This window comes from Anolis carolinensis, chromosome 6 (assembly GCF_035594765.1).
Source record: "Anolis carolinensis isolate JA03-04 chromosome 6, rAnoCar3.1.pri, whole genome shotgun sequence".
Lineage (NCBI taxonomy): Eukaryota > Metazoa > Chordata > Lepidosauria > Squamata > Dactyloidae > Anolis > Anolis carolinensis.
The window spans coordinates 10,777,571-10,803,609 of record NC_085846.1 but is presented as its reverse complement, the minus strand read 5'-3'; the positions used below and the strand labels follow the sequence as shown (position 1 = coordinate 10,803,609).

At 42.5% G+C, this 26,039-nt stretch overlaps 4 protein-coding genes across 6 annotated transcripts in view; 3 read left to right on the top strand and 1 right to left on the bottom strand.

Moving 5' to 3' along the window:
* slc12a6 (solute carrier family 12 member 6) overlaps nt 1–11,650 on the top strand; it is a 46,870-nt gene extending 35,220 nt beyond the window's left edge. For both annotated transcript variants that reach the window (XM_016995385.2, XM_016995384.2), the window contains 17 exons: nt 153–367; nt 752–910; nt 2,697–2,795; nt 2,952–3,009; nt 3,539–3,713; nt 3,818–3,936; nt 4,016–4,114; nt 4,404–4,523; nt 5,072–5,176; nt 5,405–5,573; nt 6,929–7,124; nt 7,212–7,381; nt 8,306–8,437; nt 8,939–9,046; nt 9,150–9,334; nt 9,801–9,934; nt 10,109–11,650. In XM_016995385.2, coding sequence (XP_016850874.1) covers nt 153–367; nt 752–910; nt 2,697–2,795; nt 2,952–3,009; nt 3,539–3,713; nt 3,818–3,936; nt 4,016–4,114; nt 4,404–4,523; nt 5,072–5,176; nt 5,405–5,573; nt 6,929–7,124; nt 7,212–7,381; nt 8,306–8,437; nt 8,939–9,046; nt 9,150–9,334; nt 9,801–9,934; nt 10,109–10,200 — 2,335 coding nt within the window. In that variant the 3' untranslated portion in view covers nt 10,201–11,650. The remainder of the gene's footprint in view (nt 1–152; nt 368–751; nt 911–2,696; nt 2,796–2,951; nt 3,010–3,538; nt 3,714–3,817; nt 3,937–4,015; nt 4,115–4,403; nt 4,524–5,071; nt 5,177–5,404; nt 5,574–6,928; nt 7,125–7,211; nt 7,382–8,305; nt 8,438–8,938; nt 9,047–9,149; nt 9,335–9,800; nt 9,935–10,108) is intronic.
* A 1,638-nt stretch (nt 11,651–13,288) lies between these two features.
* On the bottom strand, nt 13,289–16,985 carry emc4 (ER membrane protein complex subunit 4). Its single transcript, XM_062957254.1, has 6 exons — nt 16,834–16,985; nt 15,751–15,866; nt 15,343–15,457; nt 14,921–15,074; nt 13,922–14,082; nt 13,289–13,584 (listed from the first exon to the last, which is right to left on the bottom strand). Exons 2-6 carry the CDS (start codon nt 15,834–15,836, stop codon nt 13,549–13,551), a joined length of 552 nt encoding a protein of 183 aa, XP_062813324.1. The 5' UTR covers nt 15,837–15,866; nt 16,834–16,985; the 3' UTR covers nt 13,289–13,548.
* Nucleotides 16,986–17,116: 131 nt separating this feature from the next.
* On the top strand, nt 17,117–25,984 carry sdr39u1 (short chain dehydrogenase/reductase family 39U member 1). Of its 2 annotated transcripts, XM_008115360.3 has the most exons (7): nt 17,117–17,458; nt 18,329–18,435; nt 19,173–19,255; nt 19,858–19,979; nt 22,737–22,880; nt 23,739–23,970; nt 25,582–25,984. In XM_008115360.3, the coding sequence occupies exons 1-7, from the start codon at nt 17,419–17,421 to the stop codon at nt 25,709–25,711; spliced, it is 858 nt and encodes a 285-aa protein (XP_008113567.1). In that variant the 5' UTR covers nt 17,117–17,418; the 3' UTR covers nt 25,712–25,984. The 2 variants fall into 2 exon arrangements, with proteins under 2 accessions (XP_008113567.1, XP_003223901.2); XM_003223853.4 differs by lacking the exon at nt 25,582–25,984 and having other exon boundaries at nt 17,126–17,458; nt 23,739–25,538.
* Nucleotides 25,488–26,039, top strand: part of LOC100563741 (protein KHNYN) — a 25,046-nt gene continuing 24,494 nt past the window's right edge. The window contains exon 1 of the mRNA XM_008115361.3: nt 25,488–25,625. The gene's annotated coding sequence lies outside the window, so the exon portion shown is untranslated. The remainder of the gene's footprint in view (nt 25,626–26,039) is intronic.

The following is a 26,039-nucleotide window of genomic DNA, read 5'->3' as shown; positions in this document are numbered from 1 at the left end:
AACCTGATAAATGGTTTGGCAAGACCGCAGAGCTCTCATTACATTTAGAATTATAGTTCCATAGAGTCAGAACTCTGTGCTGGTTTACATGATGGTGGTCCACCGCTGTAAACTCCATTCTGCTCATTTTTCTGTGTCTCCTCTCCATCCAGTGTCTGCATGCTGGGGAATCGTACCCTCTCCCAACACCAGATTGACAAATGCGCAAAGACTGAGGAGCGGGACAATGTCACAGTACACACTCGCCTATGGGATTCCTTCTGCAACTCCACCAAGCGCCTCAATGCCTCCTGTGATGATTATTTTCTGCACAACAATGTTACCGTTATTCAGGGAATTCCAGGATTGGCCAGTGGTGTTATCACTGGTAAGGAAGTTTGATTTCTTCCTTCTCAACCTAGCACTGTGTTTCTCATTGTGGCCTGTCTCAAAGTTGTCCTGCATGTTCTCATAATAAGGCCTCTTCTGGCCCTAAAATACAGGAAAATGCCTCCTACACCTCCTTTAAAGTACTTGAGAGACAGAAAATTACATTTCCTTGCAGGTAATATGGTGAGGGTATGGCTATTTAATGGCTAGTATCAGCCCTTAGCCATCCGTTCAGTCAGCATCTCTCAGCTTAATCTCCCTCACAGGATTGTTGAGCAGATAGTGAGAAGTTTGCTCAGTATGCTTAGCTTCTTAGAATTAAAAAGAGAAAGAAGGATGTTGCTGCTGTGGATGATGTTGTTGCTGATAATAATAATTACAGAGAACCTTTGGAGCAGCTATCTGATGAAAGGAGAGATCATTGAGAAACCCTCATTGCACTCGGTTGATGCGGGAGGATCCCTCAATCAGCAGTACGTGCTGGCTGACATCACAACCTCTTTCACCCTTCTTGTGGGCATCTTCTTCCCCTCTGTCACTGGTAAGAGCGATGTTGGACTGGATAGCCCCTGGGGTTTCTGCTCCTGTTGTTGTTGTTGTTGTTGTTGTTGTTGTTCTTCTTCTTCTTCTTCTTCTTCTTCTTCTTCTTATTATTATTATTATTTGACACACAACAAGATTAGTACATAGCAAACAAGGTTACTATGCTGATTGTTGTATTAGATCACACGTTGGACATTTCCCAAGTGTCCTATGTGATGTATCGGCGAATAATGCAGAATAGGGTGGCCTTTCGCAGATGACAGATAGTAATTTTATCAGCCCTGATTGTTTTCAAGTGCTGACCAGAGTCTTCAGTCACTGCACCCACTGTGCCAATCACCACTGGTACCACCTTTACTAGCTTGTGCCAGAGTCTATGCAGTTCAATCTTTATGTTGTTGTTGTTGTTACAAAGACTGTATGGCCATCTGTTTTGGGTGCTTTGATTTGTGCGTTTACTGCATGGCAGAAGGGATTGGATTGGATAGCCCCGGGGGTCTTCCACTGAAATACCTTAAGTTTATGTCGGTCAAAATTATTCATCATTTTAAATATTGTATAGTCCTTTCTTTCTGTTTTGCACTACAAATGAGATATGTGTGCATACAAATTTGTTCCTGATTTTTTGTGTTAGTTCACACAAACATTCTCCTTCAATCTGCCTTGGGCCCAGACTGTCTGTCAAATTTTGAAATGTAATGTGGCCCCTGTGTCCAAAATTCATCCATGCCGGATGATGTTAGGGATTACTCTTCTTCAGAAGAGGAAGGGGAGCAGGAAAATGTTTGTGAATCTGGAATCTGAGGAGATTTTGCAAGTACCCACTTTTCCGGAGAGGCAAAAGGAAACAGAGCAGAAATGTCGTTCAGCTAGGATAGCTGCCAGAAATGCAGCTGAGTAATTAGGAATTGCCCTAGCAACTGTGAGGGGACTCAGGGCTATAAATCAGAAGCAGGTGCAGCCAGTTCTTGCTGGTAACAAACTGACTCTAATGCCTTCACTCCCCGTATGCCTGCTCCGAGTCTACATCTGGATTTATTGCTGTTCCTTTGTCTGAAGTAAGACTGCTATTTGATTTGGGACTGTATCAGAGACTAAGAACTGCATTTGCCTTAAGACTTCCTTGCTTCCTTTTGCATTATTCTACTGAGTGCTGTACTTTGTTTTGCTGAAGTAAAGCAGTTTTCATTTACTTACCACAATGTCTTAAGGCTGTTCTTGAAAAACAAAACAGGACAGATATACATACATACATACACACACACACACACACACACACACACACACATATTTACGCGCACACATATTTATGTATTTACAGTATTTATACCCTCCCTTTCTCATGCCGAAGGAGACTCAGAGCGGCTCACAGAACACACATACGGCAAACATTCAATGCTGATTATACAATTAACAAACACACATATATTAAATATAATATAATAAATATAAACATTTCTTTGGGCTCCACAAGAAACTTTTCTTTCAAAAAGAGCTCTGCGACTAAAATACTTTGAGAACTCCTGGTCTGGAGGAATTAGGCTTACCCCATCTTGAGATTATAAATGAGGTTCAGTTCAGCAGGTGTTTAGCCCAAACCATGGTAGTTGAGCCTCTTTAGAAAGGTTCTGTTGGGGGATCTTTACAGTAAATCAATTATAGAATTTAATTTTCTCGGGCTCCCAAATTTGGATTTCCTTGTGGCTTTGGTGTAGGTTTCACAAGTGTCACCATTGCTGTTTTCATCTATCAATAATTAATCACCAAATGTTTTGTCTTCACAGGAATCATGGCTGGATCAAATCGTTCTGGGGATCTGAAGGATGCCCAAAAATCAATTCCCATTGGTACCATTCTGGCCATTCTCACCACTTCTTTTGTGTGTATCCTTTGCAGCAAATGAGCAAAGCAACATAGTGTCAATAAGAAAGAGAAATACAATGTTGAGGGCAGTCCGTGCACATAAAGCAGAGTGGATGCTCGTTTACTTTATGCTGGGCAAAAATAACTTACTGCTCCTTAATGGTTCGAAACTCCAGATCTTAGCAATGTAGTACTGTTTGGAGCTTGTGTGGAAGGTGTTGTACTAAGAGACAAGTAAGTAGTAGTGACTTGTATTTCTCTAATACTGTAATCCCCAAATATAAATCAACTATGTTTTCTTCTGATGCAAATATTAGATTGTTTTGATTTAATATGAAGGGCCTTTAATAGCCAAACCTGGGTTCTTTTGTATGTGCTCCTGATCTACTCAAGTTTCTATCCCTTTTTGTTGGGTATTTGCTGTTATTATTCTCTCTTGATTCCTTTCTGTGGTTAGGAATTCAAACTAAGACTCAAATCCTGTTTCCATTTATCAGGGAATAAACCCCATGGAACTCACATGAAATCATATACAAAATCGTTAATGGCTAACATTCTTTTTGTTTTCCCAGTCTTCTATGTGCAGTTATTCTTATTTAATGCAGCTCAATATAAGGGCAACAAGCTTAGTTTAGACCCATCTCTGTATCTTCTGAATTATCTACAAGTTGGATGTTTTATTATTATTATTATTATTATTTTACTGCATGTCTCAGTCTTAGTGGGGCAGTGGATGGTATAACTCTTTGCCTTTATTGGATAGGTTTGGCGACTCGGTGAAGGGGAACCTAGTAGTGGGGACGCTGTCCTGGCCTTCTCCATGGGTCATCGTCATTGGTTCGTTCTTCTCCACGTGTGGAGCTGGGCTCCAAAGCCTCACTGGCGCACCCCGACTGTTGCAGGCAATAGCCAAGGACAACATTATACCCTTCCTGAGGGTAAGAGCAATGCCATTACATTGTCTCACCAATCACTAATACATGTTTTTGTTCTGAGGAGCTGGTATCTAACCTGTGTGGTCTGTCTCCTTTACACACTCTAGGTATTTGGCCACGGAAAAGCCAATGGGGAACCTACCTGGGCTTTGCTCCTGACAGCAGGCATTGCAGAATTGGGGATCCTGATTGCCTCTTTGGACATGGTTGCCCCCATTCTTTCCATGTAAGCATTCATATCTATTATGAGTTGAGATTCCCAAGACACATGGCACCACTGACTCCACTTGCTCTTTTTCTCTTAGGTTTTTCCTAATGTGTTACCTCTTTGTCAACCTGGCCTGTGCCTTACAAACCCTATTGCGTACCCCCAACTGGAGACCACGCTTTCGGTACTACCACTGGTAAGAATGCTGTAATAATGGGCAGAGGGAGGAGGAGAAATAATACAGTAGTTATAAGGATGTGATAGGAGGTAGACTTGCAAGTTGTGTACCCAGTTGTACCAGGAGAATGGGGTCTGCAGGTTAAATGTAATTGGGGAACTGAGTGTTTTTTGGGTCTGACTCAGTTTTTGTGTAGGAACAGAAATCATCATTCTAAATACCTCATCATGCCTTTAATCAGCAGAAACAACCAATTGTAATTCTATTTGGCCTCTAATAAGGTCCTTCCCTTTTTCTCTCATTGCAGGGCACTCTCCTTCATGGGCATGAGTATCTGTGTGGCTCTCATGTTCATTTCCTCCTGGTATTATGCCATTGTTGCCATGGTGATAGCTGGGATGATTTACAAATACATTGAGTACCATGGGTGAGTTCCTTTTAGTGTTTTGAGGCCCTGGGATCCAGGCCCTACCTTTGTGCAGCCTCCTTTCCCCTCGAGTCGGGATCCTTCCTCATCCCTGTACTCACCCACCCAGTCTGTAATGGGAAGTGTGCAGAATCCTTGGTTTCTCTGTCCCAGTTTGCCCTCTGGTTGAAATTGTAAGGCGAAAGTGTGGGTTGTGGGTTTGTGGACCTCAGCGTTTGGATTCTGTTTTCAACTCTCAAGAGTAGATTGCTGCAGCTAAAACCCTTGGGACCTTTCTCTTCAGTGACGGAACAACCAGAATCAAGTTTTTTGCTGATCTCTGTTCCTAATGGGAAAATTGTACTCACTGTCATAGAGATTTTGAAAGGCTGGAAGATTTGGAACTAAGTAGTGATGCGGGTGGGAATGACAATACTACTTCTCCCTTGTGCATGATCACCGTTAGCCCTTTTACTCCATCCCTCAATGAATTCTGGAAAGGAGGAACATTACGTGTTTTGCTCCCCTAAGTTCCTAATTTAGTTGAACGGTTTGTGCATCCCTCCCAGGGCTGAGAAGGAGTGGGGCGACGGCATCCGTGGCCTGTCCCTGAGCGCAGCCCGCTTTGCCTTGCTGCGCCTTGAGGAAGGGCCACCCCACACCAAGAACTGGAGGTAGGGAACAAACATGCTGCTTCTTGACTCAGCCGCCTCGTTTGTGGGGTACACGAGGCAGAGACTTCTGCACGTGGTGCATGTATCTTTGTCTCTACGCATTCGTATGTGTGTTGTGCTATCAACTGCTCCATTTGTGTTCGTGGAACTGCGCTTCAGTGTAACAGGCTGAACTCATCCTGCTACTTCACTTTCATATGTGCATCTTGGGCATCCTTTTCTTCCTAGGCCACAGCTCCTGGTGTTACTAAAACTAGATGAGGACCTACACGTGAAGCATCCACGCCTGCTCACCTTTGCCTCCCAGCTGAAAGCTGGCAAGGGCCTCACTATTGTAGGCTCCGTCATGGTGGGCAACTTTCTGGAGTGCTACAGTGAGGCACTGGCTGCTGAGCAGGTGAACCTTTGCTGACATCCCTTTCAACTTCATGGGCTTCATATGGTTAAATAAGAAGGCTTAGGCCCCAGTGTTGCTTACCATCCAAACCATCAGGCTTGGAAACCCTGCCTCCTGGTCTCAAACACATAAAGGCTAGCCATGGTTACCATACTTAAAGATAAGCTGGGTTTTTCAGTCCTTTTTTTACCTGAAAAAGCCTCCCTTGGCTTATAATGAGGTCAAGGTCAAGCCGGCAGCAGAGCCTGGAGGCCATTGCTTGCAATTATGATATATTTCTCTCTCCGCTTACCCTCCCTTATCATTGTGTTTTCTTTTTCCAAAGCCTCCCTCCCTCTTAACCAAGGGAATGTTCTGAAAAGGGAAAGGAGAGAGAGAAGCCCTTGCAAGTCAGGAAGAAGAAAAATATATATCCATTAATCTTATAAAAGCCATTTTCCCCTGAAATATTTTTTATTTTCTCCTACAGATATATAGGCATTTCCCCCTGCAAGCCTTTGCAGTCCTTGTGTATCTATATATCTGTATCTATCTATATACATTATTTTTATATATGAATTTTTCCTTCATCTGTTTACAGGTCTTTGCAAATCCTATATACATATAGATATCTAGAGATTTCCATATTCTTGTATATCTGTATCTATATGTATACATTATTTTTATATATGAATTTTCCCCTCACATGTTTGCAAGTCTCTGCAAATCTGATATAGATATAATTATCTATATAGAGATGTCTAGATAGATATATATGAATATGAATATTACAGGGGGAAATGGACACACAAATATATATAGACATGTCTAGATATGAATATAGATATATAGGGCTTGCAAATATTGCAGGGGAAATGCACACACACACACACACACACACACATATAATGAGATATATGTTTATTTTATTTATTTATTATTTATTACAATATTTATATCCCGCCCTTCTCACCCAACAGGGGACTCAGGGCGGCTTACAATAAAACAGACATATAAAAACAGTACAATACACTATAAATTAGTTAAAAAATTAACTTACATATAGATAGCTATAAACAGATATATAGAAATATTGCAGGAGGGAAATGCACATATGGAGAGAGATGATTTGCAAATGTTTCAGGGGGAAATGCATATGTGAAATTATTATATATAATTATAGATTTATATCTAGCTCTGCATTGTTTATTTAGGCATTGAATGTTTGCCTGTTACTATGTTGGAAGCCGACCTGAGTCCCCATGGGGAGATAGGGCGGGATACAAATGAAGTTATTGTTATTGTTGATACCATATTGTTTTCCTGAGTTCTTTACCTGTTAACGTCTTCTAGCCCTTCTTTGTCTGCTATTTCAGACTATCAAGCACCTGATGGAGACGGAACGAGTGAAAGGCTTCTGCCAGATTGTGGTGGCTGGCAAAGTGCGCGAGGGCATCTCCCACCTCATTCAGTCCTGTGGGCTGGGTGGTATGAAGCACAACACTGTGGTGATGGGCTGGCCGAATGCCTGGCGCCAGAGCGAGGATGCCCGGTCTTGGAAGAACTTTATTGGTATGGCAGCTGGGGTTAAGTGTGAGAAGGGTGGTGGATTGCAGCCTGGTGACTAATTCTTCCTGACTTTACATTTCTATTTTTCAGGCACTGTCCGGGTAACTACAGCTGCACATCTGGCCTTGCTTGTGGCAAAGAACGTGTCCTTCTTCCCCAGCAATGTAGAGCCCTTTCCGGAGGGGAACATTGATGTCTGGTGGATTGTGCATGATGGAGGGATGCTGATGCTGCTCCCCTTTCTCCTCAAGCAGCACAAGGTCTATATCTAGACATTATTGCGGAGTGGAATTAGTGGAGAAGTCATTAGTCATGTGTGCAAAATTTGTTTCTCCTGTTTCGTTGGTTTATTTCATTTCTTTCATTCCTTCGGAGACACGGAATGAGAAGGTCCCTCCTGGAACAAAAATAGACTTGACACGAAAAGCAGGTGGAAGGGAGTACTGGCTCCAAGGCTGCTCTTCGGAATCATAGTTATAGAGAGAAGGATTGCACTCAAGGAAACCTACTTTGTGCAACTGCTGAGGTGGACCTAGGGCTGGAACATGCTGCATTTGCTGGCAGCTTGCCAGGACCCTTTCTCCGGAACCATGCAGGCCCAAAGGCCCTGGCAGGCACTCGATTTGGTCCTACACGCCACATACGCACTGCAAGTGTGACATGTAGGCCCAAATCGCAAGTGCCAAGTAAGGAGCACTCCTTCCTTGGTGCTTGGTTGCAGGCCCTGGTGGTTTGGACCTACACGCACACTCACAGCGCGTATGTGACATGTAGTCCCAAACCGTGGAGTGCCTGCCAGGTCTTTTGGGCCTGCATGGTTCCAGAGCAAGGCCTCTGGCAAGCCGCCAGCGAATGCAGCGTGTTCCAGCCCTGGATCCGCCCCTAGACCTTAGCAGTGGCGAAAGGTAGGGAAACGGCCACAGCCCTAAAACTGAGGGGATGGAGAGCATTTGTATAAGATAGCCTGCCCATTGCTGCCAATGGGACAAAAATAGTCATTTTTTCAGACCCGGGACAAAAAAGCTCATTTGGAAAGGCACCGTTTTTGGAAGTAGTGTTCGAAAATGAAAACGGGGCCATGCGAATGAAACAAAACAGAAACAGCGATCCTATACAAATGCACGAGACTAGAAGTCATGTTGGCAAAGGTAAAGTTGACTGATTCTGCTTCTTCCACTTCCAAGGTGTGGCGTAAATGCAAAATCCGCATCTTTACAGTGGCTCAGCTGGAGGACAATAGCATCCAGATGAAGAAGGATTTGGCAACCTTTCTATATCACCTCCGCATTGAAGCAGAGGTGGAAGTGGTGGAAATGGTGAGACACTGAAAACTGATGTAAGAAGTGAGGAACAAGGATAAGTTAAAGAGTCACAAGAGTAATTTTCTCCTCCTTGGGTCAACAACTTAATTTGATGCTAGACAATAGAGGGCAAGGCTTGTGAGATCCGTTGGTAGAAAGAGAACAATACAATCTAAACCATACTGAATACCACAATTCCTCTGATGTTGGCCAAATATAATAAATAAATGCATTTTGTTAGCATTCCCACAAGTTATACGGTGATTTTTGTTCTTCAATAGACATGAGGATTACCCACTTTCAGATTTCCTACCATTTTAAGAAACTATTGATTCTGTTTCATAAGCCACAGTACTCTGCATTCTTGGGTGTGTTGGAAATTCCACATACCTGCAGAGCTCCCAAGTGTTAAACTAGAGGTAAATGTGGAAATGCTTATGTAGTCTGGTAGGTCTAGTTAGAAGTCAAATGGGTATATCTTAGCTCTCAGTTCCCATTTTTCTTACCCCTTGGCAGCATGACAGCGACATCTCTGCCTATACATACGAGCGCACCCTGATGATGGAGCAGCGCTGTCAGATGTTGCGCCAAATGCGCCTGTCTAAGACAGAGCGAGACCGAGAGGTGAGTTTTTGCTGTGACATGATGGGAGGGAACAGGTTGCAGGAAAAAAACAGCAGTTTCTGGTTGTTCCTTTACTGCTTTACCTGCGATATTATTTTCCTAGGCTCAGCTTGTGAAGGACAGGAATTCTATGTTGCGGCTGACCAGTATTGGCTCAGATGATGACGAAGAGACGGAGACATACCAGGAAAAGGTGCACATGACGTGGACCAAGGACAAGTACATGGCATCCCGTGGGCACAAGCAGAAGACCCTGGAGGGTTTCCAAGATCTCTTAAACATGCGGCCGTAAGGGACACTTGATATCTTAGACCTCTTTGCTTAACTCCTTCCTCAGATCTCTTGCTTTCTATGGGCTCCTCTTTGGTAGTGATACCGAAAATATCCTGTGTACCCTGGTGGCAGAAATCTGTTACATGACAAGACCACATGTGACATGTTGTTTCTTGTCCAGCAACCATGGTGGGAATTGCAAAACAGATGCTTCTTTGTTACTCCATCGTGACTGTAACTGGTTTTGGTTCATATCTTCAAAAGTTTGTTTTATTCTTTTTGCTCCGAGTCCTTACTGTCTGCCAGCATAGTCTTTGCAAGTTGGCACTTTATATATCCTCCATGTTCTTCCAGTGCCCTCTTCCTTTTGGCAGATAATGGTGCTGTGCAGTTCCCAACCCTGTTGTCAAATGTCCTGCAAAGGTATATACCTATGTATTCAATTTTGGTACTGATCCATTTCTTCCCATCCCCATCCCAGGGATCAATCCAATGTGCGACGCATGCACACGGCTGTCAAGCTCAACGAGGTTGTTGTCAACAAGTCCCACGAGGCTAAGCTGGTGCTGCTCAACATGCCCGGTCCGCCACGCAATCCTGACGGTGATGAGAACTGTATCCTTCTTTGTCTTATTCAGACCTTGGAGTCTATGGCTTTGCAGCCTGGCAGGTTCTAGGAATTTTGATTTTTAAAAGCCTCTTTTCCATGCTGTCATCTGGGGCACAGGAGAGGTGGAATGTGGCATGTAGACAGTTGTAGGTTTCCTTCCTTGACTCATCTATCCACAGATATGGAATTCCTGGAGGTCCTCACAGAAGGGCTGGAGCGAGTGCTGCTTGTGCGGGGTGGTGGCAGCGAAGTGATCACCATCTACTCCTAGAGGCATGGGAGGCCTTCCTCCCAACGAACTCGGTTTTGTCAGATTGACATCTGCTTCCTGCCTGTTACCACCTGCTATTTGACCTCTCAAGCAGAGCAGCTAGCAGCGTCACGCCTCCTTTGCTTTCTTTTTCCAGTTGCAGATGGGGGGGGTCTTGAGATAGGGTGGTTTTTCTCCTTTTGGAGGAGGGAATGTTGACATTCCCCCCTATTCTTTCATGAGGTTAAAAGGTACACATTAGGAACAACTTAATCTTTTAGACTTGAGCAAGAGATGGCTCGGCCTCTTGCCAAGAAGTAGAGGAGCTAGTGAGTCAGGTACTAATGTTGCTGGGCGGGGGTGAAAGGAGCCAAAAGAGCAGGGAGAAACTCACTGCTTTGGTCTCCTAGTTGCTGCTGGAACCCTCTGCTAACCTTTACAAGAATACAATACTATTTCAATTGAACGGACACTGTCGATTAAAAAGAGGAGGGGATGGGAGATGCTGTTTGGAGAGCTGGCAGCAGCGAGATGCCGCCTGCATTGTGCCATTCTCTTCTGGTCAGTGCCAAAGTCTTTCTGCTTTCTTTCCCTCTGAAAGCAAAGGGAGGGGCATTTAGAAAGATGGAGCCGACTTCTTCAGTACTTATCCTCGACTCTTGACTCTTATGGGATGCTGAAATCCCAGTTCACTCTTTGTCAAGGCATGATGGAGAATGATAGATTCCTGAAGCCAGGGTAGAAGAGGCATACTGGTGATGGAATCTGTCCTGCCAGTTCTTTTCCTCTGTGGCTCTCATACTCCTCTCTGGGCAAGGAAGCTCAGAGTCTTGTTTTTCCCAGTGTTTGCAGATCTTTTGTAGAATGACTGAAAAGCAGAAGAAACTGCACTAATAGTTATCATGCAGAGGAAAGTATCTTTCCTAAATTTAAACAGGAGGCAAAACAGCAATATCTTCTGACTTGCATAACTGTCCCTGTGCGCCTGAATATAGAGCTACCCCCTCTTCCCTGCTACCCCCAAAGTTGGGTAAGAGGGACACAGCTCTTTCTATACCAAACTATTATGCCTGTCTCTTTTTAGAACAAGTGTCTCAATAGTGAGGCCCTACATCGTGTATTTTGTGAGTGCTGAGAATGACTCCTTCCTATCCCGACAAAGGCAAACATGGGCAAATGGCGTTGTCTGTATTGTGCCCTCCAGTTTCAATGATGGATGTCTAAATTTTCTCAATCCTTTGCTCAAGAATCGCATACAGGGACCACTCCTTTGAGATAGCCTTAAAGCAGACGGATCTCTAGCCTCTCCTCATCATTTTAAAGGGAATTTCACCTACTTTTCCTCACGTCTTTACTTTGGGGGAGACTTTAATTTATTGGGGGTGTGACCTTGTTTACATAGCATCAGGTTTTGGGGGTGTGATTTTTTTTGGCTTCCTGAATTATGTAAAGAATAAACATTTTATATATAGTTTCTGGTTTCTTTGTCATTGTGAAAGACCACAGGGCATTCGGTTGCCAGCAGGTTAACTGGGTTGCTGTGATTTTTCCGGGCTGCATGGCCATTTCCAGAAGCATTCTCTCCTGACGTTTCAGACACTTCTATGGCAAGCATCCTCAGAGATTGTGAGGTATATTGGAAACTAAGTCAGTGAGGTTTATATATCTGTGGAAAGTCCAAGGTGGGAGAAAGAACTCTTGTCTGTTGGAAGCAAGTGTGAATATTGCAATTAATCACCTTGATTAGCATTGCAACACTTTTCAATTGTTTTTGAAATAATGTCGTTTGATTCCCCCAGGCAGGAAGCAGCCAGGCTTTGAAGCAGCAAGGCCATTCAATGCTAATCAAACTGGCCAGTTGCAATATTCACACTTGCCTCAAACAGGCAAGAGTTTTCTCCCACCCTGGACATTCCAGACTTATAAACCCCACTCATGCCAACAGACCTCACAACCTCTAAGGATCCCTGCCATATATGTGAATGAAATGTCAGGAGATAATGCTTCTCGAACATGGCCATACAGCCCAGAAAACTCACAGCAAGCCAGTGATTCCGGCCATGAAAGCCTTCGACAACACAACAGGATAACTATTCTCATGATCTTCATTAATTGAAAAAATCCTGGTACATCCCCATATTTTACAGCACTGAGGGTGTTAACTTGTGACACTCCGTTGCTCTGCAATTTCTGTATTCACTCAAAGCTGGCTATAGCAATGTGAGGCTATACATTGTTGGGAAAACTTCAAATTGCCTCAGTAACTTTATAGCAGCAGCTGGAATCTTGCAGCCTTTGTGAGCTTCATTGTCATTCCCAGTTCCCTCAAACCCCTTTAATATTAACAGCCACAACCCAATAGCTATCTCCCTTATAGGACACAAAAGGGGAGCAAAATAGGAAATTCTCATCCAAAACAGCCACAAGAGTGTACTGGGACTCTCCAGAAGTGTGCCAATCTCTTGCTTTAGAGTATAAAGAAAATTGCCAGAAGCTAAATGATTCCTACGTAGAAGGGTGTGTTGGATGTATGTAAGTAAGTCACTGTAAACTAAGCTTTGATCCTGTAGTGTTTGTTCAGATCACCAATTGAAAGAAATCAAGCCAAGAACATGAATGCATTGAATAGTCCTTGCTCTGTGACTACACTGGTTTGTTTTGAGTTCATTTCCACTTTTTTGCAAAGGGAAAAGATAATTCTTTAAAACACTGATGCCAGCAAAGGTCAGTTGTTCCAGGCCAGGGTTTCTTAATATTTTCTACAGTAGACCCCTTTTTGCTTCAGAAATGTTTACATGACCCCGGGTATATAAAATAGGTATAAAATCAAACATTTACTGATAGTAAATCAGTATTTACTAGACTTGCTAAACAGCTGAAGCATCTTCTGCAGAGTTCATTGTAAACACAGCACAACTGATTTGTGTAAATGTCTAAAACAGCCAGAGTACCATTAAAAAAACACGTCAAATTTTTCGAGACCCCAACATTGAGCACAGGGGATCCTATTTGGGATCGGGATCGACATTTTAAGTAGACCTATTTTATCCTACAAAAGCTAGTTCTTAGCCAGTAGAGTAGACCATTCCAGGAAAGCTCTGAAAACAGGTGTGTTAGCAACTTTTATTCCACTTTCAACAGAGGGGGAAAGGTGAAAAAAAACCTGACAGGAAGAGCCTCCTGCTTCTCCCCATGCAGAACGTATCAGTCCTTTGCAGTCTGCTCCTTTAGTCTCTGCCTTTGTCATCTCGTCTCCCTTAGCGCAGCAGTGTCCACTTAATTGGCAGCTTTATGAGGGAATCAGGATGAATGAGAGAAGGACATCCTGTGATCCAGACATTTAACGCAGTCACTGGTTTTTGAGTTGGGTCATAGCACAAGACCCCCACCTGTGTACTCCATGCGCTGGGCATGAGGAGGAAGAAAGGAAATGTGAGCCATAAACATAAGCAAACACTAATTTCTAAGCTATTTTTAAAGCTAGAACCCCATATAGAAAATGAGCAAGAAAATATAAACATGCCACCATTTCTGTGCTTCTGTTACATTGTTTTCATGGATTGTTTTCATGGAGTCGAGAACTGAACACTCACTGAGGGAAACAAATGTTGTGCCATTTCCCCACCCTTTAGGAAAATATCCATGGCATTTAGGATATGCTCACAAGTGAAAATGAAGATGAATCCCTCCCTGTGCTAATTTACTGTTGAGCCCCTTGAAAGCCCCAACTCCTTATACTCACCTCAGGTGGCTCAATAAAAGCAAGCCAGTCAGAAGCATGAGTTGGCAAGAGGCCCATCGACTGGCATTTGTAAACCGCCAAGGCCAGCCCTATGAGGTTTCCAATTAAGTACACCAGACCCTGCAGAAACTTTTGGCTTGAGCTCTCCAGTAATTTGAAGGCTGTAGAAGAAATAGCACAAAAAGTCAAGAAGCACAGGGTATATGACTGTGTTTTACTTTCCTAGTTCATTATTTTGAGTTAAAATTGTCAGTAGGGCAAGAGCATTACCCGGCAGTAATCATCAGCAGAGTTACAGGCCAACACAGAATAAAAACAGTTTTTTTCCAGTTGGTCCAATATATACACAAAACCCAGCCCAAGTACACAATCCATATACAGCAAAAACCCGGATCCATGGAGGATATAATCCCAGCCAAATTGCAATTACCTGAAATCAAGGACACAACTGATCACAATTAAATTAGCTTATTTCTGGCCCCAACATACCACAGGGTTGCGTTGGAGGATCTAGCCAATTTCTTTAACTCTTTAAAACTCTAGATCAGTGGTTCTCAATCTGTGGGTCCCCAGATGTTTTGGCCTACAACTCCCAGAAATCCCAGCCAGTTTACCAGCTATTAGGATTTCTAACAGCTGGTAAAGACTAAAACATCTGGGGATCCATAGGTTGAGAACCACTGATCTAGAGTTTTAAAGAGTTAAAGAAATTTGCTAGATGCTCCAATGTAATTCTGTAATAACTATCCGGGGAAGTCTAACATAGAATTGCCTCTAGTATCTAGCAAATTCTTAGATGATTTTTTCTAGAGAAGTGAAACCACTGATATGTATTCTATGGTTACTGCACACTACTGTCCTTGGACTAACTCACTAAAATTTTAACATCTACTCTGCTGCCTCTGTGAATGATTACCTGCACAGCTAGAATACGGCCAGAGTAAGACAGAACAGCATAAGAACAAGAAGATGACTGGGCAGAGATACAAATGCACTTACTAGCAGAAATGGACATGAGGGCTTGGATGGGCCTCCAGGCCATCATACAAACCATCATGGTGGGAAAGATGGAAATGGTGTTGCCTGCCATGTACATGATGAACAAGTTCATGGGGATTTGCTTCATGGGACCCAGGGCGATATCCCAGCAGCGCTAGAAAAAGGGTAGAAAAGAAAAAGGTAGAAGTCAAAAGGCAAACTCTATGCTAGGCATAGGCAAACTTTGGCCCTCCAGGTGTTTTGGACTTCAACTCCCAAACCGGCTGTTAGGAATTGTGGAAGTTGAAGTCCAAAACACTCGGAGGGCCAAAGTTTGCTCATGTCTTCTCTATACTCATGGAATTACTTATATTTGAGGTCACATACAGGCTCCTTATTCCATGATGTAATTCAACAGTCCTCCAATCTTGGCCATACGCTACCTTTTCAACTAGGATGCGATCTGTCTCCTGGACGCTTGTATCTGGCACCTGCTTGTCCGAGTAGCCTATGGGATAGAGAGTGTCCCCCTGACCGCTGCTCCGGTCACTCCGGCTCCTGCAGACATGAGAAAGTGACAATTTGAATAAAAACAAAGAGTACAGGCAGTCCCCAAGTTACAAACATCGATTCATAGTAAGGAATGGGGATGAAACAACAGAAAGTAAGATAAATCTCCCCTTAGGAAAGGAAAATTCACTCCTTGAAGTTATCATGAGGAAAAGGGAGCTCCATTGAAGCTTGTTCACCAATCCATGTTTCCACAACAAAACATTTCTTTCAAAATCCAATGATCAAACTGCATTTGTTCTTACAGTGTAGATGCACCCACAGTCATCCAAGGAACATACCTGCTTCCGCTGCCAGGTCCACTCAGTTCAATGGCCCATTTGAAACGTCGTCCACGATTGGTCACCAATCCTCCTGGGTTGCTCATCTTTCCCAGCCAAAGATATGCAGAGAGGCCCTGAAAAACAACATCAAGAAAACAATACAAACCTGAGCACTGGGTTGTTGTGTTTTCCTGGCTGTATGGACATGTTCCAGAAGCATTTGCTCCTGACATTTCGCCTGCATCTATGGCAGGCATCTTCTGAGGTTGTGAGGTTTATATATCTGTGGAATGTCCAGGGTGGAAGAAAGAACTCTTGTCTGTTTGAGGTAAGTATGATTGCTGCAATTGGCCATCTTGATAAGCATTTAATGGCCTTGTAGCTTCGAAGCCTGGCTGCTTCCTGCCTGGGGTAATTCTTTCTGTGTAAGTGGTCCAGACATAGCACAGCACTTGATGAACCAACCTGGACACAGCATATTATTTGAAAACACAGAAATGCTGGACCACTCTAACAACCATAATGTCAAGACTACACAGAGAATCAATAAATCCACAAGCATGTGGGTAATTTCAACAGAAAGAAGGAAACCATGAAAATGAACAAAATCTGGCTACCCTTATTCAATAACTCTAAAATCAGGACAATAAATAAACAACAACACTTGGAAGACAGGGGAAATCCAGACATGAAACAATCAGAGCCAGCTAATACCTCCCAACAAAGGATTCCCCCAGGCATGAATTCGCCAGGCTTTGAAATTACTATTCAGTGATAATCAAGGTGGCCAATTGCAACATTCACACCTGCCTCAAACAGGCAAGAGTTCTTTCTCCCATCCTTGACATTCCACAGATATATAAACCCTATTTGCCTAGTTTCCACCAGACCTCACAACCTCTGAGGATGCCTGCCACAGATGCAGGCGAAACGTCAGGAGAGAATGCTTCTGGAACATGGCCATACAGCCTGGAAAATTTACAGCAACCCAGTGATTCCGGCCAAGAAAGCCTTCGACAACACATTACAAATACTAATACATATCACAGGCACCGGGTCCTTTCAATGAATGATCGCAAAGAGTGATCTGTTTGGACTCACGGGTCGAGCCTTGTCTTCTCTCTTCTTCTTCTCCTCCCGGCTGCGTCACTTCCTGTTTGGCTCCACTCAGTACTTCCTGCTACCGGCTGACGTCACTCAAGAGTCTCCAGTTTAACAGGCGTCTTTATGTTCGGAACTCCGAGGCTTTCTCAGTTTTAAGCCTAAAATGATTAAAAAAAACCATTTAGTTTTTGTAATCTTTATCCATGAAAAAAACTAAAAATTTCAAGATTTTTGTCCATCTATCCATTTGGAACTTCAACTCCCAGAAGCCTCAGCTGCTTTTAACCAATGACAAGGGATTGTGGGAACTGAAGTCCAAATGTCAGAATTAAGTAAATTCTTCATTTACAGTTTGCCTAATGGGAATTTGGGAGTAAAAATCACTTTTTAAAAATCACTGAAACGACCTGGCTGAGGAATTAAGTTCTTACGTTTATAAAAACAAATGTTTCTCAAACGGAGCCACAGATCTATGAAAAATAGATTAACTCCAATTCGCTTACTTCAGAGTATGTTTTTTGTGATTCTCTAATTTTTCTCCAAGTCTGTGTTCCTGGTGGCTGTCAGAAAGCTTCTCTGCGCATGCGCGGCTATCCTGCTTTAACCATGAGAGTGTTAGTAGGTGAGTGGATTAGGAACAAGTTTCATGTATGCAAAGGGTTTGATGTTGTTTTGCAAATAGAATAAGCATTCATTGTTTTTATTGGCAAAAGAAAACAACACTGTATTAGATTTGGATTTGTAATTTGATTGGCACGAGGAGCAGCAACCTTTGAAGCAAATTTTGGGCAGAAAAACTCCAAAACTCGATACAGGTTGAGCATAAGTTATCTACAATGACTGTTTTCGATGATTATATTATTATGGATTTTGTAATTCCTAAATTTGCATATATACATAATGAGATATCTCGAAAATGGGACTCTCTACTAATGCATCTACATTGCTGAATAAATGCAGTTTGACACAACTTTAACTACCATTGTTCAAAGATATGGAACCTTGGGAGCTTTAGTTTTCCAAGGTCTTTAGTCTTTTTCTGCCAGAGAGTGCTGGTACCTCACAGAAGTACAAATTCCACAATCCCATTGCATTGAGCCAAGACAGTAAAGTGCCTTGACTGAATGAGATTGGCCAAAATTTCATTAATTCTACAGTTTAGATGCATACAGTGTCAGTAGAAAAAAATGATGAGTTGAAGGTGTTGAAGACTTTCATGGCTGGAATCACTGGGTTGCTGTGAGTTTTCCAGGCTGTATGGCCATGTTCCGGAATCATTCTCTCTTGACGTTTTGCCCACATCTATGGCAGGCATCCTCAGAGGTTGTGAGGTCTGTTGGAAACTAGGCAGGTGAGGTTTACATATCTGTGGGATGATGTCCAGGGTGGGAGAAAGAACTCTTGTGTGTTCGAGGCAAGCGAGAATGTTGCAATTGATCACCTTGATCAGCATTGATGCCATTTATGAATTACATACCTATATTTTGATTAGGTGGTGGGACTGGATTTGTTGGCAGAGCCTTAACCCGGTTGTTGAAGGACCGAGGCCATGAAGTTACCCTGGTTTCCCGCAGTCCCGGAAAGAACCGAATTACCTGGGTATGTGGCGTGGGCTTTGATTCTACCTGGAACTGTGGCCCCATCTATACTGAGTATTTAATGCAGTTCAAAGTTAGCTTCAAACTGTAGCAACCTGACAACAAATTCCCACAAAAGGGCACGAAAGAAAGACTAGAGTGTGCACCAATGCCCTTTGGTATATATAATCAGTCTCAGACTAGTTCTGGGATTTGCGATGTAATCATCTGCACAGCGAAGCCGTTTCCTTCAATACTGGTTTGAAACTGCATTGAATGGTCAGTGTATACAGAGCCATATAAAATGTACCTTGAAGCAATTAAAAGATTGGCAATTCTTTGGAGTCTGAATGGCCATCTGTCGGGGATGCTTTGATCGTACTTTTCCTGCATGGCAGGAGGTTGGACTGGATGGCCAATGTATTTATTTATGTATTTGCAGTATTTATATTTTATTTATATATGTAGTCTCTTCCAATTCTATTATTCTAAGATGGTGTCAAACTGCATCAATTCTACAGTGTAGATGTACCCAGAGAACACTGAACTGCTTGCCTTTGGAGTGACAAGTGCAACTTCTTTCCTGAAAACACCAGATCATTTCTGGTTTTGAATGAAGTGTGCTTAATTAGAGCCATCAGGAGGACAAAATCCAGGCTGAAAATTAGCAGAACGACAGTTGCCCGTATTGGTCAAGTTGACCCAGTGTAAAGCCTTTTTTCTCTGTTACTATTGTGTTTCTCCATCTGTGTTCCCCAGGATGAACTTTCCCGCTTGGGGCTCCCTCCTTGTGAAGGTGTGGTCAACCTTTCTGGAGAAAATGTCCTCAACCCCCTCCGAAGGTAAGTCCATCCGCACTTGGAAAAAATATGGGAGGGGATTGTTGATAAGATTTTATGGTTTTTTCCATCCCATTATTTCACTACTGGCCAAGTTTGTACAGGGTCTGGAATTTGGCAATCACAAGTACCATAGAGGGCAACTACACTGTAGAATTAATTAATGCAGTTTGAATCCACTTTTAATAGCCATGGCTCCATGCTATCATCGGGGTTGCAATTTTATCTGGCCTTCTCTACTAAAAGGTGCTGGAGCCTCAACAAACTACAGCTCCACAATTCCATAGCATTGAGACATGGCAGGTAATGTATTTTCAAGGTGTATTAATTCTATAGTATACATATAGTTATGCCAGGCATGGGTAAACTTTGGCGCTCCACAACTCCCAAAATTCCTAACAGCCTACCAGGAGTTGGTCGAAAACACCTGGAGGGCCAAAGTTTGCCCATGCCTGTTTAAATAATTATAAGCTATCTTGAATCCCAGGTAAGGAGAAAAGCTGGATAATAATAAATAGTGGTGGGGTCCGTTGCTCTTTTGTTTTGGAGTAGAGAACCAAATAATATGAGATGCGACTCCTTGACTATTTGTCTTGCTCCTGCAGATGGAGTGAATCCTTTCGCCAGGAGGTGGTCGCCAGCCGGATAGAGACCACAAAAGCCTTGGCAAAAGCCATTGCTGGGGCTGAACACCCACCTCAAGCCTGGGTCCTGGTCACGGGCGTAGGTAACCAGCAGCAACTTTTTGATCTACTTTTGGGCAGAAAATTTCCAAAACTCAATATAGGTTGTGCATATGTGATCTACAATGACTGTTTTCAATGATGATTTGTTATTATGGATTTTGACATTCCTAAATTTGCATATATACATAATGAGATATCTTGGAAATGGGACTCTACTAGTGCATCTACATTGCTGAATGAATGCAGTTTGACACCACTTTAACTGCCATTGTTTGAAGCTACACAACATGGGGAGCTGTAGTTTTCCAAGGTCTTCAGCCTTTTTTTGCCAAAGAGTGCCGGCGCCTCACCAAACTTCAAATGCCATGATCCCATAGCATTGAGCCAAGGCAGTAAAGTGCCTTGGCTCAATTATATTGGCCCAAACTGCATTAATTTTACAGAGTAGATGTATCCAGAGTCAGTAGCAAAAATGATGAGTTGAGGTTGAAGGTTTTGGCATAACCTGTAACCAATGTCAAATGAGTTGCTGTGAGTTTTCTGGACTGTATGGCTATGTTCCAGAAGCATTCTCTCCTGATGCTTCACCCACATCTATGGCAGGCATCCTCAGAGGTTGTGAGGTTTGTTGGAAACTAGGCAAATATATATAGCTATGGAATATATAAACCTCATGCAGCCAGGCTTTGAAGCTGCAAGGGCATTCAATGCTAATCAAGGTGGCCAATTGCAACATTCACACTTGAGTGTCATCAGTAATGGTTTTTGTCAAAAATGGTACAGCTACACTGTAGAATTACTGTAGTTTGGCACCACTTTCACTGCCATGGAACAATACCATAGACTCATGAGAGACTTAGTTTGCTGAGGGACCAGCCCTATTTGCCAGAGATGGCTAAAGAGCTCGTAGAACCTCAGCTCTTGGAATTCCCTAGCATTGAGCCATGGCAGTTAAAGTGGTGTCAAACTGCATTAATTCTAGAGTGTAGATACACCCTCGGTTGGAAGCTGTGTTAGAGATATCAGTCCACATGGTTCTTCCACTATTCAACCAACTACTGATGCATCTTGCAAGAAAATGTGTGTGCCGAGACACAGAGGACTTAGCCAAAACAATAGCTGCATATTAAAATTCAAATGTTTTGTCCTATTTCTGGCCAAAGCCATCCATTAACCAAATTGCTGAGATGCCTTGGAACGTTCACAAATATTTCAGCTTCTGAGGTTGAAGCTATTATTAGAAAAGTATTGACCAATGGCACAGGTTATATAAGGGGATGATTTGGAGGAAAGAAAACGGGGAAAACACCTGGGGGGGACAAGTTGTGATGCTGTGAAGTCAACAGGAAGGAAGATACGCAAGGCATCTGAAAGGAAATGGGGGTTACAAAACAGAGAAGGACAGAGGTGATGTGGTTGAAGACAGAGTCCGGAAAAAGTTTAATGGGGACAACAAGAAAAATAAGTTCGTGGTGCAAAAGTGTGAAATCGGACTTTCCCCACTTTCCTTTCCTGTTAATTTCCGCTTAATTTTCTGACATGGGTTATGCTACTTCTGTCATTACAACTAAACACCATAAATTTAAAATAAAATACAACAAGGACCTAAAGGGATTGTAAGAAAAGCTTAAGAGGACGTTGGGTGAAGCTTTTCAATGCTAGTGAAATTGAGCTCCATCATTTCTCATGTACTCAGTGGGAGTAGCAGCTAAAAATATATAACGCCGTGCATCTTAAATGTTTTCCATTTGTGACCCCTTTTTGTCTGAGAAATTTTAACAGGACCCCAGGTGTATAAAATAGGTATAAAGATGTACTGATAATAAACCAGCATTTGCACCTCTGGCTAACCAGCCTGGTTTTCTTTTTTTGTGGAGTACATCTCAAGCATTTTTTGCAGAATCCACTGTGAATACTGCATGTTGTGTAAATGGGTTGCAGCCAATAATCTTTTATTGTCGCCAATTTTTTTGACCAAAACATTGTGCTAAAGGGACTTCATTTGTGGTTGGGACCCGCACTTTAAAAAGCAGTGAGCTGGAGGACCTCAGTCTGTGCATGCTCGACGTGAGGAAAGGATATAATAATCCTTGGCTCAAGGCGGGTTACAGCATATATGAGAGACAGTGGGGTGTATTGCTTTGAATGTTGGACTGACTCATGACATTATGGTTGAAATCCCTCCTTGACTATAGAAACCCATTGTGCAAGTCACACTCTTTCAGCCTCAAAGAAAATCAAGAGCAAATAGTCTCTAAACAAATGCCAAGAAAATGTCATAATCACCTGTTTGTTGCTATGTGTCTTCAAATTGTTTCCAACTTTTAGCAACCCTAGAGCTATCATGGAGTTTTCTGGGGCCAAATCATCACCTTGTTTTCGATTAACCGAACAGTTTTTTGCTGCAGGATTCTTTTACGCAATGCTTCCTGGTATAAGAGAGTTAAGAAAAGCAAGGTCATTAAGTCACAATTATAGAGGAAAACATCTACCTACAGCAGTGCAAGGTGGTAGGCCTCCTATGTACCTTAGTAAAATGGTTGTGAAATGTTTTAGAAATGGACTTTATTACAGGCTCTTTGGTCATTGATTGGAGATTGTTTTTATTCTGTCACAACTGCTATGTTGTTATAATTGTTGTTTTTATTCTGTTTTATAATATTGTGTATATATTTTAATGTGATTATATTCTATGATGTTGACCGGGCTCGCCCACAGGTAAGCCGCTCCGAGTCCCCTTGGGGAGATGGTGGTGGGGTACAAAACTAATGTTGTTGTTGTTGTTATTGTTATTCCAGGATATTACCGGCCCAGCCACACCACAAAATACACAGAAGACAGTCCCGGTGGAGACTTCGATTTCTTCTCTCGCCTAGTAACCCACTGGGAAGCAGCGGCTCAAATCCCTGGTGAAGTCACACGCCAAGCAGTTGTGAGATCTGGTGAGGTGAAGCATAAGATATGCCGATGGCACAAAAAGTATAATTTTGTGATTGTTTTACATTTGATATGTTACTTATTTTGTTATTCTGTTATCTACTATGTTTTATGGCTGTAAGCCGCTCTGAGTCTCTTGTTGGGAGATGGGGCGGGGTATAAATAAAGATTTATTATTATTTATTATCATATCCAGAATTCCAAAATTGCCCACCTGAGTGGCAGAGATAGTCACACCTTTGTTTTCTGAAGGTTCAGTATATACAAATTTGGTGTCGTGTACAACATCATTGAAAACATTGTATAAAATCACCTCCAGTCTATATATATACAAAACCTAAATGGATATTGAGTTTAAATCTGGATCCCATCACTTAAGATATTTCATTATGTACCTATAAGCAAGTATAGGTCCAGTAAACACACAGTTATCTGGGACTCAAGCAACCAGAATTCTCAAACAACTGTAGGAGGGGAAAAATCAAAGAAATACTGCACTCTTAAAGTTGTTTTTATAATGCAGTGAAACTGTGTTGCATTGAGTTAAGTTTTTACTTGCCTTAATTTGCTTTTAATTACTGGAGAATTAATGCAGTTTGACCTCAATTTCACCGCCATAGCTCAATGCTATAGAATCATGGGACTTTAGCCTTCACTTCCAAAGAGAGTTGGTGCCTCTATATATTCCAGGATTCCATAGCAATGAGTCATGGCAGTTAAAGCAGGGCCAAACTGCATTAATTTTACAGTGTAGATGCACCCTAAGGTCCTTGTGCAAATAGGGTAGGGCATGGGAGTGGTAACAATCCTACAGAACTAAACATGGCTCTATAAATGACTATTGTCCCTTTCCTTGCCTGCAGGTGTTGTGCTGGGCAAGGACGGTGGTGCCATCGCCCAGATGTTGTGGCCCTTTCGCCTCGGTCTGGGAGGGCCCATCTCTTCTGGCCACCAGCCTTTTCCTTGGATCCACGTGGCGGATTTGGCGGGCATCTTGGTCCATGTACTAGAACGGGAAGGGGTCAGCGGGATCCTGAACGGCGTCGCACCAACGGCTGTTACCACCACAAATAAGGACTTTGCCCAAGCAATGGGGTCAGTGCTCAGACGGCCCGCTCTATTGCCCCTGCCAGGTTTTGCTGTTTCAGCCATTTTTGGCCCCGAACGAAGCATTATGTTGCTGGAAGGGCAGCGAGTGGAGCCTAAGCGGACTCTGGAGAGCAACTACTGCTTTGCGTTCCCTGATCTTCCCTCTGCCCTCCGGAATATTTTAATCTGATCTGATACAAAAGAAACCTATGCATTATCAGTTATGGTATATATAATGCTGGTGCGGTGTGTTATAAATTATCAGATGAATTATACAGTAAAGACCATGGTTGCTTGAAACCATGGATATTTCCAAAGATCATTATATTATCAGAATTAACACAGAGTTTCCCTGGAAGACCTAGTAATTCCTACAGAAGTATCCTATCTAGGAATTTGCTAGGTCCACCAAAGCGACTTTATAGTAATTTCTGGGGGATATTTTAGGGATGAAGTTTTTGTATGGAGACAATATACAAAAATAGTGTGCAGTTTTGGTTATGTCCATTTCGATATCCCAGGATTCTGCCTTGCAGACATGCAGCAAAAAATGTTTTTCATCTTCACTATATTACAAATTGTAATAAATGAATCTATTTGTTGTCAAAGGATTTTTCGGGAATCACTGGGTTGCTGTGAGTTTTCCAGGCTGTATGGCCATCTTCCAGATGCATTTTCTTCTGACCTTTCACCCACATCTATGGCAGGCATCCTCAGAGGTTGTGAGATCTGTTGGAGATAAGGCAAGTGGGGTTTATATATGCCCAGGATGGAAGAAAGAACTCTTGTCTGTTGGGGGCAAGTGTGAATGCAATTGGTCCCTTTGATTAGCATTTCTGAAGTTGCCTGCCATAGTTTCCAGCAGACCTCACAATATTGCAATTGGCCACCTTGATTAGTATTGAATAGCTTTGCAGCTTCAAAGTCTGGTTACTTCCTGGTTGTTTCTCCCACCCTGGACATTCATCACATATATAAACCCACTTACCCAGTTTCTAACGGACCTCACAACCTCTGAGAGGTGCCATAGATGTGGGTGAAACATCAGGAGAAAATGCTTCTGGAACATGGTCATAGAGCCCAGAAAAGTCACAGCAACCCAAGGAATCTGTTATTATCCAGAAAAGCTTTCTAGTCTGTCCAGGACTTCAAATTACTTTTATTTAATGCCATCAAACCTACATGATTTTATGGAAAACTAGTATTCATTGACACTGTGGAATTAATGCAGTCTTGACACCATTTTAACAGGCATGGCTCAATACTATGCAGTCCTGGGATTTGTAGTTTGGTGAGGCACCAGGACTGTTTGACAGAGAAGGCTAAAGATCTTGTAAAACTACATCTCCATGAAAGTTAAAATGATGTCAAAGTGCTTTGGAAAATAATCTGACCCATGATCTGTATAATGATATCAGTTTGATGTGTAGTTTGGTTGTTAAGTAACTTTTTTGAGACTTGCTGAGGCTTTCACTAGATGGCACTACAGTTGCCGGACGTCCTCGAAGGCCAAGAGGGCGGGTGATAAATTATGAAGGGAATTTCCCAGAGAAAATAAACAAATACAACAGTCATTGCTTTGTCCCACATCTGGCCTTGTTTATAACTTTTTTTCAGCATTGGGACGAGGGGACATTCAGAAGAGGCCTCAGATTGTCAAGGTAAGATGCCAGGAACTGAAAACCAAGGGCAGAAACTCAAGTGGCATTTTAAGGCTGATATGGAGCTTAGATTTTCCAATTTTTGAGACTGAAGGACACGGATCTGTATTGATTCAAGGCGTTCCCCAGGGTGGGACTTCAAAATCTGCCTTTAGCCTTGAGATAAGTGAAGTAGTACTAAAGGAGAAAGGATGAGAGAACCTTTAAAATAATGATGATGATAATAATAATGATGATAATGAATACATCACACAGTCCTAAACACTTGGGAAGTGTTCGACTTGTGATTTTGTGATATGAAATCCAGCATGTCTATCTTGTTTGCCGTGTCATACAATAAAATAATAACTGTTTATTTATATCCCGCTTTTCTCTCTCACGGGAACCAAAGCGGCTTGCAACATATTTAAATCA

Excerpts from the sequence above, each read along its gene's own strand:
- emc4 (XM_062957254.1), bottom strand. The coding sequence starts at position 15,836 with ATGAGCAACCCAGGAGGATTGGTGACCAATCGTGGACGACGTTTCAAA. Across the intron at positions 15,075-15,342 it reads ATCGCATCCTAGTTGAAAAG|CGCTGCTGGGATATCGCCCT; the intron begins GTAGCGTATGGC and ends CCCTTTTTCTAG. Across the intron at positions 13,585-13,921 it reads CTTTTATTGAGCCACCTGAG|CGCATGGAGTACACAGGTGG; the intron begins GTGAGTATAAGG and ends CCTCATGCCCAG.
- sdr39u1 (XM_003223853.4), top strand. The coding sequence starts at position 17,419 with ATGCGCGGCTATCCTGCTTTAACCATGAGAGTGTTAGTAG. Across the intron at positions 17,459-18,328 it reads AACCATGAGAGTGTTAGTAG|GTGGTGGGACTGGATTTGTT; the intron begins GTGAGTGGATTA and ends TATTTTGATTAG. Across the intron at positions 19,256-19,857 it reads GTCCTCAACCCCCTCCGAAG|ATGGAGTGAATCCTTTCGCC; the intron begins GTAAGTCCATCC and ends TTGCTCCTGCAG.